Consider the following 22,542-nt stretch of genomic DNA (forward strand, 5'->3'; position numbering starts at 1 on the left):
TCTGCAGGAGTTCCTCAGGGTCGTGTCATAGACCCAACTTTTATCAGCTGTTTCATCAATAATCTTCCCTCCATTACAAGGTTAAAAGTGGAGATGCTCGCTAATGATCGCACAATGTTCAGCATCATTTGCGACTCCTCAGATACTGAAGCAGTCCATTGTCAAAGCAACAAGATCTGGACAATATCCAGGCTTGGTCTAACAAGTGACAAGTAACATTTGCAGCACACAAATGCCAGACAATGACCATCTTCAATAACTGACAATCTAACCACTGCCCCTTGACATTCAATGGCACCACAATCACTGATACCTCCACTACCAACATCCTCGGAGTTATCATTGACCAGAAACTCAACTTGTCTCACCACAAATACAGTGGCTACGACAGCAGGTCAGAAGCATGGAAAAATGCAGCAAGTAATTTACCTCCTGACTCCCCAAAGTCTGACCACTACATACAAAGCACAAGTCAGGAGTGTGATGGAATACTCCCCACTTGCCTGGATCAGTGCAGTTCCAACAACACTCAAGAAGTTTGACACCATCCATGACAAAGCAGCCCACTTGATTGGCACTACATCCACAAATATCTATTTCTTTCACTACCGATGCTTAGTAGCAGCAGTGTGTACAGACTATAGAAATTCACTGAAGATCTTTAGAATCTTCCAAACCTTGGACCACTGCCATCTAGAAGGACAAGGGAAGCAGGTACATGGGAACACCATCACCTGCAAGTCCCTCTCTAAGCCATTTGCCATCCAGATTTAGAAATATTTCACTGTTTCTACATTTTTGCTGTGTCAAAACACTAAAGGCATTGTAGGTCAACCCACAGCATGTGGATTGCAGTGATTCAAGAAGGCAGCTCACCATCACCTTCTCAAGGGCAACTAGGAATGGACAATAAATGCTGGCCAGCCTACACACCCATGTCCCACAAATGAATACAATTTAACAGTTGTTCTAGTCTAAATTCCTCCTACTATTCTAAATGACAGCCAGAAAGAAAGCATCTCAAAAGGAACAATAAGTATACTGGCAACACAGAATTTATCAATTCAGTAAGACCCATCAATGTCTCAGTCTCAATCATTCAATGGAGATGGTAGTTAATTTCAAAGCTAACACAGTCAGATGTACTGACAGAGTAGAGTCAAATGAATGAAAATGAAAGGAGATACCCTGATAGAAAGGGAAAGAAAGTTAATTACATGTATGTTGGAAGAAAGAAGAAAATTTTTGTTTAATTATTGCATGTCAAATGAAAAAAATTGTGAAACACATAACAGTTTGTTATGGTGAAACAGTTAGATTAGATTAGATTAGAGATTCCCTACAGTGTAGAAACAAATCCTTCATCCCAACAAGTCCACACCGACCCTCCGAAGAGTAACCCACCCGTTTCCCTCTGACTAATGCACCTAACACTATGGGCAATTTAGCATGGCCAATTCACCTGACCTGCACATCTTTTGGAATTGTGGGATGAAACTGGAGCACCCGGAAGAAACCCACGCAGACAGGGGGAGAATGTGCAAACTCTGCAGAGACAGTCGCCCAAGACTGGAAATGAACCTGGGAATTACTTCACAAAAAAAATGACTCTGGCAACATCTGTCACATCTATGTTTTTGCTGCAATGACTTAAAGACAATTGGAAACAACCTGTCAAATTTTTAGTTTTTATTGATGCTGCTCAATCATTCTAGGAACTTATGAATATTTTACATTTCAATGTTTGGTGTAAATAATGTGTGGCTTTACGAATGGGAAAAGAATTTGCAAGATTTGAGCATTTCATTATAATGCCCTCCCTGTTGGAAATGTGAAAACAAAGTTGTTCAATCATGACTGTCTGCAGCTGAGTACATGTTAGCACTACTCAATGCAACGCACAACAGGTGAAATGATCTTAGTTGGAGACCCAACGGACTACAACATTGAACAACTGTCACAAAAATCAATTGTTTGAAAATGTATTCATATTTTTGGGATGTGGGCATTGCTGGCGGGGCCAGCATTTATTGCTCATCCCCAGTTGCCCCCGAGAAGGTGGTGGTGAGCTGCCTTCTTGAACTGCTGCAGTTCACCTGCTGTGAGTTGACCCACAATGCTATTAGGGAAGGAATTGCACAATTTTAACGCAGCAACAGTGAAGGAACGGCGATATATTTCCAAGTCAGGATGGTGAGTGGCTTGGAGGGGAACTTGAAGGCGGTGGTGTTCCCATATATCTTGTGCCCTTGTCCTTCTAGGTGGAAGTGGTTGTGAGCTTAGAAGATACCATCTGAGGATCTTTGGTGAATTTCTGCAGTGCATCCTATAGATAGTACACACTGCTGCTACTGAGCGTTGGTGGTGGAGGGAGTGGATGCTTGTAATGCCAATCAAGTGGGCCACTTGCCCTGGATGTGTGGTGTTGAGTGGTGTTGGAACTGCACCCAACCAGGCAAGTGGGGAGTATTCCATCACACTCCTGACTCTGTGCCTGTAGGATACAGGAGGTGAGTTACTTGCCACAGTATTCCTCACTTCTGACCTGCTCTTGTTACCACTTTGGTGAGTTCAATTGAGTTTCTGGTCAATGATAACTCCCAGAATATTGGTAGTGGATGACTCAATAATGATAACACGGTTGAATGCCTTGGGGCAGTGGTTCGATTGTCTAAATTAATTAAACATTCAATCATTTGTTGTTTCTTTGGCCTTGCTTGAAAAACTGGAGGCAAATCTAGCCACGTTACAATTGTGAATGAAACAAATTAAGCCACTGATTCCCAAGCATTATGAGATGTCTCAATGATGTAATAAATTAAAATAAAAATGAGAGTTACTTCTTTATTATTGGCCACCAAAGGTCAAGCTACAAGAAAATTAGACAAATGATATAGAAAGATTACAACAGAGGAGACCATTCAGCAAGTCTTCTCTTCGTAACTGACTTGTCTCAACTGTCAGCCCTTTCCTACTAGCCCTGAAACATATTTTTCAAATCCAATTTCCTTTCGAAAGCCACGATTGAATCTGCCTCCATTACACGTTCGGGTAGTGCAATCCAGATCCTAAGCTCTCCCCATATAAAAGTCTTCCTCGTGTCATCGATAGTCTTTTACTGTTCCTTAACATCAGTATCATAAGGTTGTAGACAATTCTGCCAATGAGAAGAGGTTTTCTCTATCTCCTCTGTCTTGTCTTGTGATTTTGATCACTGTCATCAAACGTCTTCGCAAACATCTCTGCTCCTAAGGAGAACAACAATACGTCCCTCCATCCCTCCCATGAGCTGGAGGTGAGCCTTCTCCCCCCATCATGGCATTAAGCAGCTACAATCATTAAATTGTGGAACAGGTACTACAGAGTAAATGGCCTACTTCTGTTTCTATGTTCCCACTGATCAATTTGGACATGTTGCACAACTACATTTTAAAATACTTTTCATTTCCTCACAGGCAACTGGCTTCCAATAATCTAAGGAATTTGAAATTACATTTTTCAGTCTGAATAGTATCTCCATCCAACTTAGCAGCAGAAGCTGTCAGATATCATCCTGGATTTATTAACATACTTCAGGTAGAATTTTCACTTTCATCTTTCAGATTCAGGGTAAATTACACAATTCAACTTATAGAATCCATCAGCTCTGTTCAGGGGTGAGCAATTTGTTGGTGATAAGATAAGAGCTTTTAATAGGCGAGTGATATACTTTCAGAGCGTTCCCATCTTGGCAATTTATCTGCTGCACTTGGGATTTACACAGTCATGCAGAGAGCGAGCTATTAATTATCAACAGCTTATCAGTACTTGATGTGAAAAGGAAAATGGAGGCTGCTGGAAATGCAAAGCAACTTGTGCATGTAAGGAGTTTGCATTTGAGGAGTAATTCTACGTCAGGCTAATCAATTTATTTATTCTCACCACTTCTAAGGTTAATAAAGTTAATGACCCTAAAAGCTACTAACATATGAACAAATTCCTCTGTTTTGGTGGTGTTGCACAGCCTTTGATATAAATGGGCTAACAGAGTCACTGTAACAGCAGGGGAGCAATACTGGATGACGCATTCGGAGCATCTGTACAAGAGCACTCACTGTGCAACCTCAGGGCCGATAGATCTGAAATCAATAATGGCATTATTATAGAAAGTGTGGATGTAAGAATTTTTAAATTCTGATGTGCCATTTTTAATCTTTGCTTTGTAATGTTGGTAACTAGGACTTCAAGAATACACCACCACAAGTCACATATAACCATCCCCTCCCTTATCCACCTTCCGCAAGAACTGCTCCCTCTGGGGCAATCTTGTCTGCTCCTCCTTCAATCCCAAAACAGCCTCACACCCCCACAGCATCTTCCCCTGCAGGTGTAGAAGGCGTAACACCTGCCTCAATTCTTTCTTCCCTCCTTAGGGCCCAAACACATCCTTCAGGTGAAGCAATGATTTACCTGCACTTGGTGCAATTTGCTCGACTGTATTTACTGCTCTCAATGCGGTCTCCCCTACACTGGGGAAAGGAAGTGCACACTGAGTGACCGCTCTGTGGAACACCCCTTTCTGTCCGCAGGAAAATTCCTGAGCTTCCAGTCGCCTGCCATTCAACACACCGTGTTCCTTGGCCACATCTCTGTCTCAGGCCTACTGCAGTGCTCCAGTGAAGCTCAGTGCGAGCAGGAAGAACAGCACCTCATTCTCTGCCTGGGAACCCTGCGGCCTTCCAGACTTAATATGGAGTTCAGCAATTTTAGGGCTTGGCACATTTCCCCATGCTTTCCCCCAACCCCACACACCAGGCCTTCATGGGCTGCTACAACACACGACCCATTGTCAGTCACTAATAGTCGCCATTAGCAGCTATTAATTCCCCAGACTGACCTTTATCCACTCCTTTCTCTCTCTGTTTGGGCTCTATCATCACCTAACAATTTACTCTCCCCCTTGCCCCCACCCCATCTTCTGTATAAAAACCTGTTCCTAGCTACCATCCGTTCTAAGGTAGGTCACTGGACCCGAAATGTTACCGCTGATTTCTCTCCACAGATGTTGCCAGACCTGCTGAGATCTTCCAGCAATATCTGTTTTAGTTTTAGATTTCTAGCATCTGCAGTTCTTTTGTTTCTTTTAAAAGCATGGAACTTGTGCACCCAATCAGCAATGCCAAAACCAACCATGCAGAGTTACAATGAAGTATGATTTCGCTGAAACTGGGCATCTCATCGGATGCCCACTGAGTTGGGAATTCTATTTAAGTTTATTTTTGTTGTGAAGCTGCTGGAAGAGCAAATTGATTATGGTACAATTGGGCAATAGGACCCCTAAGTTTCACTTGTTAAGGGTGCACTCTATTGGTTACATTTTCTCGCCAGATTGCTCTCCGGATGTAAATATCTATGATGCTGGGTCAACAGGCATAGGTCAATTAGTAGGTTTGGGAGTAGAGTTGATGAAGGAAACAGGAAATAGAAGAGATGACAATCGGAAGGGAAGTTAAGATCGAGATAGACAAGCAGGAGGCTGAAAGAAGACAGTCAAAAAGTGTGGCACTGGAAAAGCACAACCAGTCAGTCAGCATCCAAGGAGCAGGAGAATTGACATTTCGGGCATAAGCTCTTCATCAGGAATGTTGGAGGGCTGGGAGGGGAGAAGGGGGCTGAGGGATGAATAGGAGGGTGGGGGTGTGGCTCAGGATGAAGGTAGCTGGGAAGGCGACAGGTGGTGATAGGTCAGAGGGGAGGATGGAGTGGATAGGTGGGAAGGAAGATGGATAGATTAGATTAGATTAGATTAGATTATTTACAGTGTGGAAACAGGCCCTTCGGCCCAACAAGTCCACACCGACCCGCCAAAGCGCAACGCACCCAGACCCATTCCCCTACATTCACCTCTTCACCTAACACTACAGGCAATTCAGCATGGCCAATTCAGCTAACCTGCACATTTTTGGATTGTGGGAGGAAACCGGAGCACCCGGAGGAAACCCACGCAGACACGGGGAGAATGTGCAAACTCCACACAGAGAGTTGCCAGAGGCGGGAATTGAACCCGGGTCTCTAGTGCTGTGAGGCAGCAGTGCTAACCACTGTGCTGCCGTGCCACCCACTTTTCTGCAACAAAGACACATAGGTAGGACAGTTCAAGAGGGCAGAGTTGGAGGGTTGAATCTGGGATGAGGTAGGGGGGAGGGGAGATGAGGAAACTGGTAAAAATGACATTAATTCCATTTGCTTGGAGGGTCCCAGAGCAGAAGATGAGGCGTTCTTCCTCCAGGCGTCGGGTGGCTAGGATTTAGTGGTGGGAGGAGGCCCAGGACTTGCATGTTCTTGGCGGAGATGGGGGTGGGGGGCGTTGAAGTGGTTGGCTACAGGGTGATGGGATTGTTTGGTGCGTGTGTCCCAGAGATGTTCTCTGAAATGTTCCGTGAGTTGGTGTCCTGCCTCCCCAATGTACATATCAAGAGCAATGGACACAGTAGATGAGCTGTTTGGATATGCAAGAAAATCTCTGCCGGATGTGGAAGGATTCTTTGGGGCTTTGCACAAAGGGGAATCAGATGCAGCCTGGCTTGCTGCGTTCTTCCAGTCTCCTGCTTGTCTACCTCGGATTCCAGCATCTGCAGCTTTTTTGGTCTCTAAGTTAGGATCAACAGCAAGGGAGGAAAGGGCAATCAGCTGGGAGTTGGAGCACCATGCAGAGGAGATGTTGGAGTTTGACAAACATCCTTCGAGCTGCTGCGGAGCTTGGAAGAGCAATGTTGGTCTTTACTGCATTGCAGTCATTACCTTTCTCAGTATGGCCTCCACAAGCCCATGTTCAAACTGTTGGCTCAGCATTATGTAGGTACAACTGTCCTGAAGGCAGTTGACTCACTGACAGTCAGAATTCAAGGTAATCCAATTTTGGGAAGGGATCCAGAAAGAGAAAGTAGGCTTATATTTGTTAATGCCAAAAGTGTGGAAATGGAAAAGCTGTGGCATAGTTTTTCCTGTGCCACACTTTTTGACTCTGATCTCTAACACCTGCAGTCCTCACTTTCTCCTGATGTTTGTTAAGGCCAAGAGCCAAATTCCTGATTCAGACAAGCGTCCTGGATGCCTACACTTTAGGTGGTATTAATATGGTGGATAAGGTATCAAAAAGCCACAATGCACCTCTGCAGCTCAATCTTTTGTGTAAACCAGTTCTGTGAAGATGACCTCACTTTCTATTTGTGACATGCTGCAGATGAGAGCTAAAAGCTGTCTTGCTTCCTGAAGGAAGTTCAATCATTGCTACCCACTAGCCCATTGTCCAAAATTTTTCAACAGCTTGCCAGTTCAGCCAGAAACGGACAGGACTGCTTAAAAGTTGGCCTTAACTCCATTATGGGCGCAGCACCTTAATTCCAGCAGGTTTGATTGTGTCCTATTTTGGACATTTTTAGGTTTTGCATTGGATGGCCTGTACCATGTGCAATTCAGGTTACAAAAATAAAAATAGGCAAACAGGAGGCTGAAAGAACACAGCAAGCCAAGTCAACATTTTGGGTAGAACCCTTCTTCAGGTTAAAAAGGTTGGGTGGGGTCAAGGGTCACTTGGAACATTGGTTACTGGCTTCACAAGCCACTCTAGCCAATCAGGAGTCACACTATATAAGTGCAGAGCCGACCTGAATTTTCCAGGTCTGTTATTTTGTTTCAGTTTTACTGAACTATAACTGACACACATACAATTTTAAAACCAATTTTTGGACTGTCTTGAACTTACAGGGAGTGGGCTTTGAGCTATCCACTGGTATACACTGTTATGCACAGAGGCTTCTTAATCATTTAGCATACGTGCTCTTGAGTTTCAAAGAAGTGCTGAATATATCTTCCACAACAAATAACAAAATAAGACATGACAGGATTTTCCACCGACTGCGATAGGTGAGAACAGTGATGAGTCTGTGTCAGAAAAGAGTACAAAAATCGGATTCTCGCCATGGAGATAAAGTTTGAGTTGAATTTCTTGTCCTCAGGTAGTGAAAAGCCCAACTGTAGCCCATCTGCATCTCATCAATTATTCAACTCACCAGAATGAACTTCCCCTTCCCAGTTAATGCCTGCCCAATCAGTAAAGGACATGCTTGACATCATTACTCTTTCGCCTCCCATGCAGATGAGAACACAACTTGGGCTGCCTCCACCAAGACTTCATCAGTACCTCGATTTCAAAACTTGTCCACTTTTGCTGTCAATTCTATACCTGCAGTAGGTGCCCCCATGGGAACTAAAGCTATATGTATCATTGGCCCATTGATTTAATTTGATTTATTATGTACCTAGGTACAGTGAAAAGTTTGTTTGGTGTGCAGTACAGGTAGATTACACCATACAAAGTGCATTAGGGTAATAGAACAGAGCAAAGAATACAATGTTTACGGATGCAGAGAAGGTGCACAAAGAGTGAGATCAGCATTAAATTTAAGAGGTCTTTTTAGAAGTCTAATAACAGTGAGGAAGAAGCTGTTCTATCTGTTGGTTCACAAGATTGCTCCATCCAACTGGGAAAAAGATAATGAAAGGCTTCCATTTCTCACTTTAGCAGACAGAATCCAACAGTAGCCCTAGATTCCAAATGGCACCTTAAAACACAGAGCAAACAGGTGGCTGACTGGGTCACTTTAAGACCAAAGGAAAGGCAGCAACATGTGGCTATAAGAAACAGTAAGTGTTAATGTGAAAGTGAGGACATGACACTAAGGCACAATGCTATGTCAACATTCATGTATCAGCAGCTTACACAGCAACACACTGCGTGGACCTGAAAAGCATGGGGATGTGTGAAAGTTAAAGGGTGATCTCCAGTCAGTCAGGGTGAGACTTTCACAATCAGCCCAAGAGCTGGGTCATTTCCTGTCCTGGAGGTGGGGTCAGTGAGTTATGCAATTGATCATCTGCAAGTCAGGAGATTAGCTCAATTTCAGTCTAAAGATTGGGTTACTGGCAGTCCTGGAAGATAATCAAAATCTATCTGGGTCTCGCTGGTGGGTCATTTGTAAATTCAGTCTGGGTCTAGGCTGTTGTCAGTCAGGGCTGCCCTGTAAAATCTGTTTGGTGGATGGGCTGCAGTCAGTCAGAGGGATGAAGTGTGTATATTCAGAGGGGCTTTTAGGTCGTTCCACAGCATTATCAAGGTTGTAGGTACTTCAAGTCTAGGGTTGGGCCCGGTGGCTGAGTGGTTAGCACTGCTGCCTCACAGTGTCAGGGACCCCGGTTTGATTTCAGCCTCAGGTGACCGTCTGTGTGGAGTTTGCACATTCTCTTGGTGTCTGTGTAGGTTTCCTCCGGATGCTCCAGTTTCCTCCCACATACAAAGATGTGCAGGTTAGGTGAACTGGCCATGCTAAATTGCCCACAGTGTTCAGGGATACATAGGTTTAGGTGCATTAGTCATGGGAGATGTAGCGTAGAAGGGGAAGGGAATGGGTCAGGGTGGGATACTCTTCGGAGGATTGGTGGGGACTTGTTGGGCCAAATGGCCTGTTTCCATACTGTAGGGATTCTCTGACTCTGTATTCACTGTCTGAGCAAACGGTCAGTCATAGAAGACCGAATAAAGCAGGGTGAGATGGCATGGTCGGAGGGAGTAGCAGCTATCTTGAAGGTTAGGGAGGACAAGGAAAGAGAAATATGAAGCTGGAAAAACAATCACACCCAGGGTTCATGGCTGACCCAGGAACTAGACACCAGTTGTTACATTGCAGACAGGGAGAAAGGTGTAGCTTTGTGAGTCAATACTTAGAAAACTGGGTTTTCCTTGGGCTCTGCTGAATTATAAAGTGGAGCGGGATGAGCATGTTTTGTCACCACTTGATGGCAGCCAGCAAGATGAAGAGACCAGCTGGTCTTTGAGAAGCCAGTTTTCAGCCCCAAGGCACAGCAGGATTGGAGAGATCATGGATTGTGGACCATGGATTTAAAAGAAAATTAATATGGGCATCACCAGTGAGGCCAGAATATATTGGCCCATCCTTTACTGCCCTGGAAAAGTGGTGTTGAGCTGCCATTTTCAAACTGCAGCAGTCCATGTGGTGTGGGTACACACAGAGTACTGATCATACAGTCAGAGGCCTAATGGAGAAAGCAGGGAATCGAGACATTGGCTGGGAGAGGTGGCAAGGTGGGGAATACTGGTTCTGGTTGAGAAACCCAGTTATGCAAGACTGACATTGGAGGTATGTGCTGTCTCTATTTAGTTTCACTACCCCAAATCTTAAAATCTCTTGAAATGGTTTATCTAGTTACCAATACGGTCAAATATATACTTCATCCACATTGGATTCAGAATAAAAATATCCATCAATCAGGTTTCATTAGTAAACAAAATTATTGATTTATTCTGAAAATGTTCACAGTCAGAATACCTTCATGATATTATGACTTTAATATAACACATGGCCTGAGGGTATAAAGGTCGTATATTTAACCTTCTCTCATGCCATGGGAAGCATGCTTCCATGTTGGAAAGCTTTAACTTAGTATTAACCTAGGCAGTTATGTGCCTGTGAATGTAATGTTTGTGTAAAATAATTAGCTGTAAGAAAACATATGTCGGATTCCTCAACACTCCAATATTCACTAAGTTTCTTATGTTATGGAAATAACATAAGCATTGCCACAAAAGCTGGGGATCATATCTCTTTACAAGCTGTACACAAACTAAACTCTAAAGCTATATCAAATAGCCACAACTTCTGTCAGCCATAATGGAAGTCACACATCTGAGTTTAATTCCAAATTGCTCACTGAAGACATGTGAATTCCAATAAATAAGTTTAAGACTTTAGATTAAATCATGTGACTTTTTTAAAAGTGCCCTTTCAGTGACCTTCAAAAAACGTTCTCTCAATGCAGGACTTTACATATATCTAAAGAATTGTGAAAAATTGATGGAAGTCTTTAAAAATATGGATAACTGAAGCTCCTTCATAACAGCATAACACGCAAAATGGGGATTAAAACAGAAGCACAAAGCCCATTACAGTATTTAAATGAACATAATCCACCTCATAGGAGCAAATTGGTTGGTAAATGCTTTTAAGATCAGAGCTAAGTATTTGGAGCTGGGTGTAATGCTTTTAGTACTTTTACACTGCACCCACTACAAACCTACACAGTTTAAAGAAATGGGGAATGTGGAAGGTTTAAAAGATCCTTACATTACAAAAGTGGTCATTCATTACTTTCATTGAATGTAAAGTCTATATATATCCTGAGGTTAGTACATGCAACTAAGTTATGTGTTTTCCTCAGAAAGGGTTCAGAAAAGATTTACAAGGATGTTGCCAGGGTTGGAGGATTTGAGCTATGGGGAGAGGCTGAACAGGCTGGGGTTGTTTTCCCTGGAGCATCGGAGGCTGAGGGGTGACCTTACAGAGGTTTACAAAATTATGAGAGGCATGAATAGGATAAATAGGCAAAGTCTTTTCCCTGGGGTCGGGGAGTCTAGAACTAGAGGGCATAGGTTTAGGGTGAGAGGGGAAATATATAAAAGAGATCTAAGGGGCAACTTTTCATGTAAAGGGTGGTACATGTATGGAATGAGCTGCCAGAGGAAGTGGTGGAGGCTGGTACAATTACAACATTTGAGAGGAATTTGGATGGGTATATGAAGAGGAAGGGTTTGGAGGGATATGGGCTGGGTGCTGGCAGGTGGGACTAGATTGGGTTGGGATATCTGGTTGGCATGGAAGGGTTGGAACGAAGGGTCTGTTTCCATGCTGTACATCTCTATGACTCTATGTACCTTCCTACATCACTATTCAAGGTAGGATTGGACAGGAGGATGAAGATAATGCCAATAATTAGATATTGCAACAGGGAAGTAAATCCAATCCGAGCTAAATTGCTTTTGTGAGGGTAAACATCAACTTGGAATGGTTGGGTCAAAAGGCCTGTTACGGTGTCACAAATGTTACACGTCTTTAAGTAGAAATGATGAAATGGTTAGCAATGTGTACTCTTACAATATGATAATGCAGCTATGTTTTCAGTAGATGTGTGATGTTATCCCAATCACGGACAGTTGATCAGAAAGTGTTGCTGGCTCTTGGGGAATAGGGCTAGTTGCCTCCTATTCTCACTATGATGCTACCTATAGTACAGGTGAAAACTGACAATTGTGGCCAATCATTGATTACCACAATAGATAACATCAGCTGGCTGGAGAACAGAATTTGCGGCTTGGTATTGGATATTTGCTGGAACTCTTTGCTAACCATAACAATAATCCAGTCTCTGCTTATATTTGACTATAAACCTGAGTCTGCAGAATATGTGGCGTAGCTGCCAATATTTGTGTTATGTCAAGAATTAGAATTAAGTATTTCCACAGCAAAAACCTGTATGAAAACAATATGCCTGAATAGTCGCTTCCATAGGTTTCTACTCCCAACCATGTTACCAGCATCCATCTTTTTGATCCATCTTACCACATGCATTTCTTCATAAACTTTATTATTTTCTTCCTCATACAATTTAATTTTGTCTCTCATACGTTCTTGTAAAGCTAACAATTTGACCTGGTCGCCGTGTCCCACTTCCTCTGATTTCAACTTGCCCTACAAAAGGAGGGAAACAGACAGAAAATCTTTCATTAATCACCAGAGAAGTAACTTTATTTTTAAATCTCAGAATTCAAAAGGTGTAAACCAGAATTTCCAAAGTGTAAGGATTCACTTAAACACACACATAGAAAACTTATATTTCAGTACAGGTTGCTGCCACTGATCAGACACATTGACAGGGTAATAATGATACAAAATGGTGGATACCGACTCCATTCAGAGTGCCTGGCATTGGCATAAGGCCAGAAACTCAGTGGGGGAGTACTAAACAGAGGAGGGGAATATGGTGGTTGGCGTCTTCATGAAGCATAGAATCATACATGGAGTCACAGACCTTTTTGCCCATCATGTCTGTGCTGTCAAAAATATATAAGGCCCAAAGTAATACTTTTTAAATCTCGCTGATTTATTTAGATATAGGGACAAACTGTTTATGGAAGGACCTTACTCCCCTCACAATGATAGCATAGCAAGAGGTGGGTACAGACTCTGCCCTCACACAGTAATCACAATATGGTTCCCAGGCCAACTTATCATATTGTACTCCTACTGAAATTATGGCAGTACATTGAACGCGGCACAGATTTTAAGAGCCTCACATTAAGACAATATTGATTTTTGTATCCCTGCTCTTTTATGTTACTTTTAATAAAAACACAATGAATTTCCAGACAAATCAGCTGCTTTGACTCAATGGTGAGACTCGAGATGCTCCTGATATTGGGCCTCTGAGAATGTCTATCCTTTCTTTCCTAAGTCAAACTTTACATCTTCTCTGCATACAATTAAGAGTATAATCGACATTCACTTTTACGCTTGTCACAGATCCCCATACCCATTTCTAAACAAAAATAGGTCATATTCTTTGATTTAACCATAAAGTTCCAGTCACTCCATCTTGAATGCATTTATTCACAAATTTCTTTTGCGTGTATTATATTCTTTGCAAGGCTCGAATCAAAATTGATTCAACTCTGCTGACTTCTCACAAGATAAATCTGCCCAAGTATGAAATATTTCATGGCCATGTTCTTTCCAAAACTGGAGCCTTTATCACAAGGGTTGGCTTTTATCCAACAGAGTTGTTTATGCCACAATTAGCCAGAAACTCCATTATCATTGTATCATGTGTGTCAGGGTGGTAAATGTTGCATGAGAAGCTTCGGTTTATTTTCAGCTAGCAATTCCTATGTGTTTCCAACTATCACAGGGCCACCCAGTCTCTGTTTCACGGTTAATGTGGATTATCATAAAGTAACTGTGAAGTATTTCTGTCATTTCACATTTGAAAATCTGTCAAGATAGAAAGATGAAGGTGAATAGATCAAAGGATTCACTGCTTAGAGAAGCAAATTAAACTGCTCACCCAAACATCAAATTTATAACACTTTAGCATTAGTGAGTGGTGCCAATGTGAATGTTTTAGCATAAATCACTGCAATCTGTAAAAGTGATCTATATATAAACAGTCCTCGATCATTACTGATAGGTTAACATTTCTGCTTATCAGAATTCCCTCAATAAATCGTACAAGCACAGATCTGCTTCAATTCAGGGATCTTCGTGCTGCTACTGACTTTTACGTTATTTTTCTTCCACCCATAACTTTGGCTACAGTCATCCAGCCTCATTCTCAGAAAGTCAAGAAGAGGGATTTATTTTTATGATCCATTCAAATAAATATTGTTAAAAATACAGCTACTGTCTCCAACTGAATGTTTCATAAATATTTAAGTGTCACTCAGCTTCATATATAACGAGAGAAGTGAGGACTGCAGATGCCGGAGCTCAGAGCCAAAACGTGTGGCGTTGGAAAAGCACGGCAGGTCAGGCAGCATCCGAGAAGCAGGAGAGTTGACATTTCAGGTTTAAGCCCTTCATCAGGAATGGCAGCGTTGGGGATTGAGGGAGCTGAGAAATAAATAGGAGGTGGGGGTGGGGCTGAGGGGAAGGTAGGTGGGAAGGCGATAGGTGGATGCAGCTGGGGAGTGATTGTGATACGTTGGTGAGGAGCATGGAGTGGATAGGTGGGAAGGAAGATGGACAGGTGGGACAGGTCAAGAGGACAGTGCCAAGTTGGAGAGTTGGATCTGGGATGAGGTAGCAGATGTTGTTGAGAGTGAGGACCAGTTCCACCAGACAATTGAGTCTGTTGGTGGAGGGGTACTGGTTGGATCGATGGGCGAGGAAGAAACGGAGGGCTTGGAAGCCTTTGCCATGGAGGATGGATGTGTATGGGAACTGGATGTACATGGTGAAGATAAAATGTTGGGGGCTGGAGAAATGAAAGTCATGGAGGGCATGGGTGGTGTCCCAAATGTATATGGGGAATTCCTGGACCAAGGAGAACAGGATGGTGTTGAGATAAGAGGAGATAGGTTCGGTGGAGCAGGAGCAGGAGAAGACAATAGGTCAACTGGGACAGTCAGGTTTGTGGCTTTTCCAAATCTCCCCTCTCCCCACCTCTTTCCAGATCCAACCCTCCAACTTGGCACCGCCCTCTTGAGCTGTCCATTTTCCTTCCCATCTATCCATTCCACCCTCCCCACCAACCTATTCCCCCTTCCCCATCTGCATCCACCTCTCACCTTTCCAGCTACCTTCCCTCCAATCACACCCCCACCCTACTATTTATCTCTCAGCCCCCCTTCCCCTCACCAACATTCTTGATGAAGGGCTTATGTCCAAAACGCCAAATCTCCTGCTCCTTGGATGCTGCGTGACGTGCTGTGCTTTTCCAGTGCCACACTTTTCAACTCTGCTTCTTATATAATGACAAGCACAGTGATTGTAACGAGGTCAGTCAGGTGGACCTCATAGAATAGGAGTTCCCTGATTGGCCCAGGTTAACAACCCCAATCAGGGAACTCTGGCTGACAGACAGGAACAGAAGTAGAAGGGTCTGTTGTGGTGCAGTGGTAGTGTCCCTACCCCGACACTGAGAGACCCAGTTTCCCACCTGCTCCAGAGGTGTGTATTCTCTGAACAGGCTGATTAGGAAACAAGGTTAAATGAAAAAAATAGTGTTAGAGGTTCTGTTCACCCTGAGAAAGCTGGACCAGTGTTGAGTCCTATTTGCATGTAAATAAAGGGTAATTTGGCAATGGGATACTGGCCTCTGTCGAGTTATTTCAACAGCTTTGAATATTATATCACGAAGCTGCAGAGGTAACGTTCTCAATTATGTTTTATTCACAAGTTAGACTGTATAAGCAGAAAGGACTTTCTTCACTATTCATCAAGCAGAATGCTTGAGACTAATTTTAAGAGTCACTGCCAGGCAGAATCCTATGGAAGGAGAAGAGGTACAGTGAAGACCGAGCAGACGTCTACTTCCTCCATTTCTGCCTCAAGCTGGAGTAATGTGGATGGAGTCTGCAATGACACTGGGATAGCTCCAAGGCTGCCAGGAAATCCTAGCCTCCTTGCTGGGTACCTCACTGCCTCTGTCTTTTCCAGCATAATTCCAGGCTCTGTGTTACCTTGTTTTAAGTGGCAGGCAGTAATTTCTCACTGATGCCGTAATCCTTTAGTCAGAAAGTCAGCAAATGGGGGGGACTCAAGATGGCGGCGATCTAACAGGTCTGCCTTGCTGCGCTCTGCACCATAACTCAGGCAAAGTGGTGCTTTTACCCTCCCCATCTTAGCCGAGTTGGGAAATATTGGTAGTTTTGAGTTACTAGAATCGCTATATATTCTTTTCAGTGAATTGGGAAGGTGACTAAAGGCAAAGGGCAGCGTGGATCACAACAAGCAGGGCACTGCCCTGCAGTAACAGACACACCGGTGGTTTCATGGAAGCTCCGTTAGAGTTACTTGCTCAGCAAGGCCTGGCTTCGGAGTTCGTCAAACTCCAAGAAAAGCTTGAGTCAGCGATGGAGGAGATCTGGACCAGGCCGGAACTAATCTCGGCCACACTGCAAAAGTATGAGCAGGAGATCCAGCGTCTTGGACAGCATGTGGAGGAGGCCGAGCAGCAGACCGCAGCATCGGAGACCATGGCCGAATCGTCGGTGGAAAGCATCCAGGCCCTGGAGAGGCAGGGACAGGCCTTAGTGGAGCAGGTCAATGACCTCGAAAATTAAGGTTGGAGAAAGAACTTTCGCATTATTAGGCTGCCAGAATAAGAAAGGGATCAGCCAGCCAGTTTTTCTGAGCAACGACTGCCGCATTTTCTGGGATGGGAAGCCGAGCAGATCGATTGTGTTCACCGGGTCACGGTGCACAGGCCCAGGTTGGACCAGCACCCCCGCCTGGTCCTAGTGCATTTCCAGTCCTATAGAGGCAAGCAAAAGTTATTGGAAGCTTCCAGAATTCTGAGGAAGGAACCACAGGCCCTGTTTTACAAGGGATCAAAGATGATGTTTTTTTCAGGACTTTTCTGCTGCCGTGATCCATAAGAGGAAGACCTTTGATGAGGTAAAGAGTAGGCTGAGGGATCTGGATATCCAATTCTCTCGAAGGTACCTGGCAGTGCTCCATTTCTGCCATGATGGGTCTGTACATGTCTTTGACACAGAGAAAGCAAATAACTTTTTGGACACTTTAAAACAGACTGAATGGCTCCAGCAAAATGGACAGTAATAGTTTCTTTTGTTTTGTTGTGTCCCTTTAATTTTTTTTTTCTTCTTCTCTCTTCCCTTTTCCCTTTCCTGGGGTTTGGGAAGCATTGTCGGAACTTCTTTTTCAGCAATAATGAAGGTTGATATATGGGGGGGGAAGGGTGTAATGCCCACTTTTAATTCCTTTGGTTGTAAGATTTATGTATTCTTTACTTTCGTTTTGTCTGGGTTTGGGGTGCGGCTTCAGCTCAAAGTGTGAGTGCCCTCTATGGGTAGCAGGGGTGGGGTGCGGAGTGCAAGGAAGCCTCGTATTATCTGTTTTTTGTATTGGTTCATTGTAGATGTGGTTTTTAAAAGTTTTGGCTTGGTAGTTTTTGTAGAGGTGTTCTTCAGGCTCTATGAATCACCACTCGGCACGTTGTGAGTAGGGTTCTTCCTCTTGGGTATTCAAGGGCTGTTTTAGATTACTATAGCTAGTTGTTTGTTCAAATGGTGCACCTGGAATATTAAGGGGAGTCACTCACTGATTAAGAGAAAGAAAGTACTCCAAGTCTTAGAAGAGAGAGAGTTGATGTCGCTCTGTTACAAGGAACCCACCTTGATGAAAAGGAGCATCTTAATTTGCAGTGGGGGATGGGGGGTGTCGGGCATTTGACCAGGTGTTCTTTTCAGCTTTTAACACTAAAAGCAGGGGAGTGGCTATACTTGTTCAGAAGAATCTCCCATTCCAGTTGTTAGATCAAATTAAGGATGAATATTGGGGGGGGGGGGGGGGGGGTTTGTGATTCTCAAAGCTTTAGCACATGGTGAGGAGTACAGCATTCTGAATGTTTACTGTTCCCCAGCACACCCCCTTAAATTTCTGATAGTATGGTGCTAAGTTGATTGCCCTTGGAATGCACCATACTATTATAGGGGGAGACTTTAATCGCCCCATGGATCCCACAGCGAATAGGATGCCCAGGGGTTCCCAGGACACCTCTCCACAATCTAAACAATTGGTGGATTTACGTGTGGAGTTGGGATTGATGGGTGTATGGAAATGTCTTCACCCAGTGAGTAGGGATTTGACAGTGCAAGAGATACAGGAGGTGGTAAGGCAGCTCCAACGTGGTGAGGCACCCGGCCCTGATGGCCTTCTAAGTGAGTTTTATACGGAATTTCTGAATATGTAGGCCAGGCCAATGCTGGACATGTACAATTATTAGTAAAGTCAGGACTGCCTCCCGCCCTCAGAAGAGGGAAGGCCCCGGAGGACTGTGCTTTGTTTAGATTCCCTACAGTATGGAAACAGGTCCTTCGGTCCAACAAGTCCACACTGACCCTCCGAAGAGAAACCCACCCAGTCCCATTCCCCTACATTTACCCCTGACTAGTGCACCTAGTACCACGGGCAATTTAGCATGGCCAATTCACCTAACCTGCACATCTTTAGAATGTGGGAGGAAACCGGAGCACCCAGGGGAAACCCATGCAGACACGGGGAGAATGAGCAAACTCCACCAGACAGTTGCCCAAGGCGGGAATTGAACCCGGGTCACTGGCGCTGTGAGGCGCTGGTGCTAACCACTGAGCCACCGTGCTGCCCATAAGGCCCATTTCGCTGCTAAACGTGGATTTTAAAATTTTATCTAAGACTCTCACCTTGTGATTGAAGAAGGTGTTGCCCTCTATTGTAAAGGAGGGCCAGACGGGTTTTATTAAGGGCTGTAAGTCCTCTAATAACATTAGAACATGGTCCAGGTGTGCCAGTGGAGGTCGATTCCAGGGTTGGTAGTCTCCCTTGACTCGGAGAAGGTGTTTGACCGGATGGAGTGGCCATACCATTTTTATGTTCTGGAGTGATTTGGTGTCTTTACCAGATGGGTGGAAGTGCTATATAGTGATCCTATGCCAGTGGTCCTTACTAATGGTATAACATCTAATAATTTTAGTATTGGTAGAGGCAGCCGACAAGGTTGTCTCCTCTCGCTGCTGTTGTTCACGCTGGTGACTCAGCCGCTGGCGGAGGCTATCCAGAGGGACCCTAGTATAGTTGCCCTAGAGGTGGGATCAGAGGTGCATAAGATCACACTCTTATGCAGATGACGTTCTCCTTTTCCGAACCGGGCACTGTCTGTGCTTTATTTAATACAATATATCAATTTATTTGGCTCTTTTTCGGGATACAAGATTAATTTTATGAAGTTGGAGGCCACGTCCCTGGGCGGTCTTGGGAGAATACCCAATCTTGAAGGTGAAATCCGATTCCCTTTCAGGTGGTCACAGGGAGGTTTTCTGTACTTTGGCATTTTCATTACTCCTCCCTTTGACCAATTATATAAGGCTAGCTTTGTGCACTTGTTCCGATAAGAGAAGGCAGGACCTTCAGTGTTGGCAAGTTCTTCTAGTCTCTTGGTTAGGCGTAATAGCTCTTATTAAAATGAAGGTTCTTCTGCGCTTATCATATCCCACATGAATGCTCCCTCTGATGATGCCGAGGCAAACGTTACAGAGACTCAACGATTGGTTCGGCTCTTTTATTTGGTATCACAGATGGCCTCTCATTAAGCTTGCCAAATTGCAGCCTCCCCAGGGAAGGGGGTGGGGATAGACTTTCCAGATATTAAGAGGTATCAAATAAGCTCACTAATATCCTTTGTGAATGACTGGGCTTGTGAGCCCCCACGGTCAATATGGCTGGATACCAAGGCCTCCCAGGCGAAGTGCCCCCTTATTAATCAGTTATTCATGGATAAGATGAGAACAGTCACGGAGTATTATCGGAACCCAATTGTCATCAATATAGTTAACGCGTGAAGAGAGATGCGTCAAAGTGAAGGCAGTTTATCTCTAACTCCTTTCTCACTCCGGTAGTAGGAATGCCAGGATTTTGGCCAGGGTTGATGGACTCTGGTTTTAAATCATGGGTATCCAGTGGAGTCTCTTGTCTGGGAGATTTATTTGAAGGGGGAGGTCATGATGTCCTTCAATTAGTTGATTCACAAGTATGAATTGCCCAGCAGGGACCTCTTTCAGATCAGGGTCTTTATCCAGAAGAGAGGAGAATGCTTCAGACTACAGGTACTCTCCCGATTAGTACCCTTGACCGTTCACTGGGAGGTGACACCTTGAAAGGTATTGAGCAGCTCTGCGGGGTCTGGGAGTGGAGATTTCGTCAGAGATATGGGAAGACATTTGGAGAGAACGTAAGAAAGATCTCAATCTGCAACAGGACGCGTGCTATACAGCTACAGGTTCTTCATAGCATTTAGCTGGCCCCATAGCGACTTGCTAAATTCAAAAAGGGAGAGCCTCCATTGTGCCTCAAATGCAAAATAGGTACTGGCACTCTTACCCATTGATTCTAGTCATATCACAAGCTTGGCAAGTATTGGGTGCTATAGTGAGTGTCATGGGGAGGTGGGGGTAGGTCCTGGGGACTGAGGTCAAGGCAGATCCGGAGTCTCTTCTCCTGGGCCTGCCAATTTTGCCTTTGTTAGATGAGCATGGGAAAAAGCTGTTTAATATTCTTACACAATTGTGCAAGGCAGAACATTTTGATGAGTTGGGCCTCGGAAAGCCCTCCAGGCCTGCCAGGATGGTTTAGATTAGTCATGGAACACATCCCCTGGACTTCCTTACCAGCATGGTGCACTAGAAAACAGAACTTTTCTACAAGACATGGCAGCCCTTTCTGAACCACTTAGAAGCAGATCTGTTGGCCATATTAACTAGAGCCTTTGTTTAGCCACAAGGCCTGGGTCTGACGGGCTGGGTGCCCTGAGAGGAAATACGGGTATGCTAACTGATGCTTCCGATGATGGGGAGCTTTGGTGGGGTTGTGCTGAGTGGTCTGATTTAATTTAATTTAACTTATTTTGTAAATTATTAATTGAATTGTAGTATGGGTAGCTTTTTCTTTTATTATTTATTTTGTAGAGTAGTAGTCGGCTTATTGTAATTGTTGTACTCTTAGTTTGTTATATTTTTATAATTTTGTAAAGAATAAAAATTATTCAATAAATCAAAAAGCAAGTCAGCAAACAACCTACAAATGAAGTTTTCAACAGTATCACAATCGAACTTTACAAAATAAAGACCCTCACTGTTCAGTTGACATCACAGTATGTGCTAAAGCCCCTCACTGTTCAGTTGACATCACCGTATGTGCACATCCAGAACACAGTAATAGTCTTGTGCACTGTTACTTCCAGATGGGAAAATACTGATTTGACTGTGGATTCCTTCAGTTATTAAACATCACGGGTCTGAATTTGGAACTTCTTGAGAGCTGTGACATAGCTTCTATGATATTTCATTTTATAATTAGAAATACCAGTTAAAAAGTCTAACTTATGCACTGAAATGAGCAAATAAGCTAAAAAACACAAGTTCATGAAGTTCCTGAGGCTGAAATTAAGACAAATCATGATTGCCAGTAATGTGCTTAGGTCAATATGCTTTTTAGCCCCATGTTATACAGGTGGCTCTTCATCTGCTGGTTTGCACTTTAGTCTTTAATGCTGTATTGCTTCACAAAATTCACCAGATTATTACTCCCGCCTCATCATTTAACAGAAACAATATTTACCAATGCATCACAAGATGGAAGGTTGTCCCTTCCAAGCTCACTCACCCTATTCTTCCACTGCTGTTCAAGTTTTTCTGTCTCTGTCTTCCTCCAGTCAGTCAGACAGCGTTGGATTGTGAATCTCTCGCACAACTTAGGAAGAGCCAAGCCATTATCCATTTGGCAGAAACTTTCGAGGTAAGTCAGCATGATCTTTTGAAATTCCTCTTCAGAAAGTAAAAGTGGACTTTTCATTAGGTTCCTTTAAAGAAAATAGAAATGAATCATTAGATTGATCCCAGGGATAAATGAAGCAGAAATGTTCATCGATCACATATAAATATGGGCATATTACGCTGATCCAGCTCATTTGACAGATACCCATCACGTATCTAACTTATGTAGAGGCTTTAAAACACTTTTTTTGTTATATTAGTATTTAATAGGTCATTCTTTGGCCATCTAACCATCCCATGTAGTTATGCAAGTTGACTCCAGTCTCTTCAGAGAATTTTGCTTGCCATATATTCCAAAACTCCCCAGTTGGAATCTGAATAAACAGCACGTTACAATTGCTATCTGAAACATAGGATAATTTTTATAGTTGTTTGGAAGCTATGAAAAGTTGACATTCTAATCCTTTTCGAAACATTATTTACAAATACATTCTGTACACCTTGTTTTAAATATTAACCTGTGTCACACACCATAGTTTCACTGAACAATCAAAATAAAAATATTTGAAGAAGAAACTGGCCACATTTCTAATCTATATTAATGCTCACATAATTTCCAAAAGCTGAACACGACAGCTGAAGTCAAATTTGCAGGGAGAAAGATG

General features: G+C 43.5%; 1 protein-coding gene across 4 annotated transcripts in view; it reads right to left on the minus strand.

The window, feature by feature from the left end:
- The window catches only part of LOC140485653 (limbin-like), a 188,549-nt gene that overhangs the window by 61,092 nt on the left and 104,915 nt on the right, over positions 1 to 22,542 (minus strand). For all 4 annotated transcript variants that reach the window (XM_072584027.1, XM_072584028.1, XM_072584025.1 and 1 more), the window contains 2 exons: positions 21,768 to 21,963; positions 12,453 to 12,581 (listed from right to left, as the gene is read on the minus strand). In XM_072584027.1, the coding sequence (XP_072440128.1) occupies positions 12,453 to 12,581; positions 21,768 to 21,963 (325 nt within the window). The remainder of the gene's footprint in view (positions 1 to 12,452; positions 12,582 to 21,767; positions 21,964 to 22,542) is intronic.

The sequence above is a fragment of the Chiloscyllium punctatum genome, chromosome 14 (genome assembly GCF_047496795.1).
Source record: "Chiloscyllium punctatum isolate Juve2018m chromosome 14, sChiPun1.3, whole genome shotgun sequence".
Classification (NCBI taxonomy): Eukaryota; Metazoa; Chordata; class Chondrichthyes; order Orectolobiformes; family Hemiscylliidae; genus Chiloscyllium; species Chiloscyllium punctatum.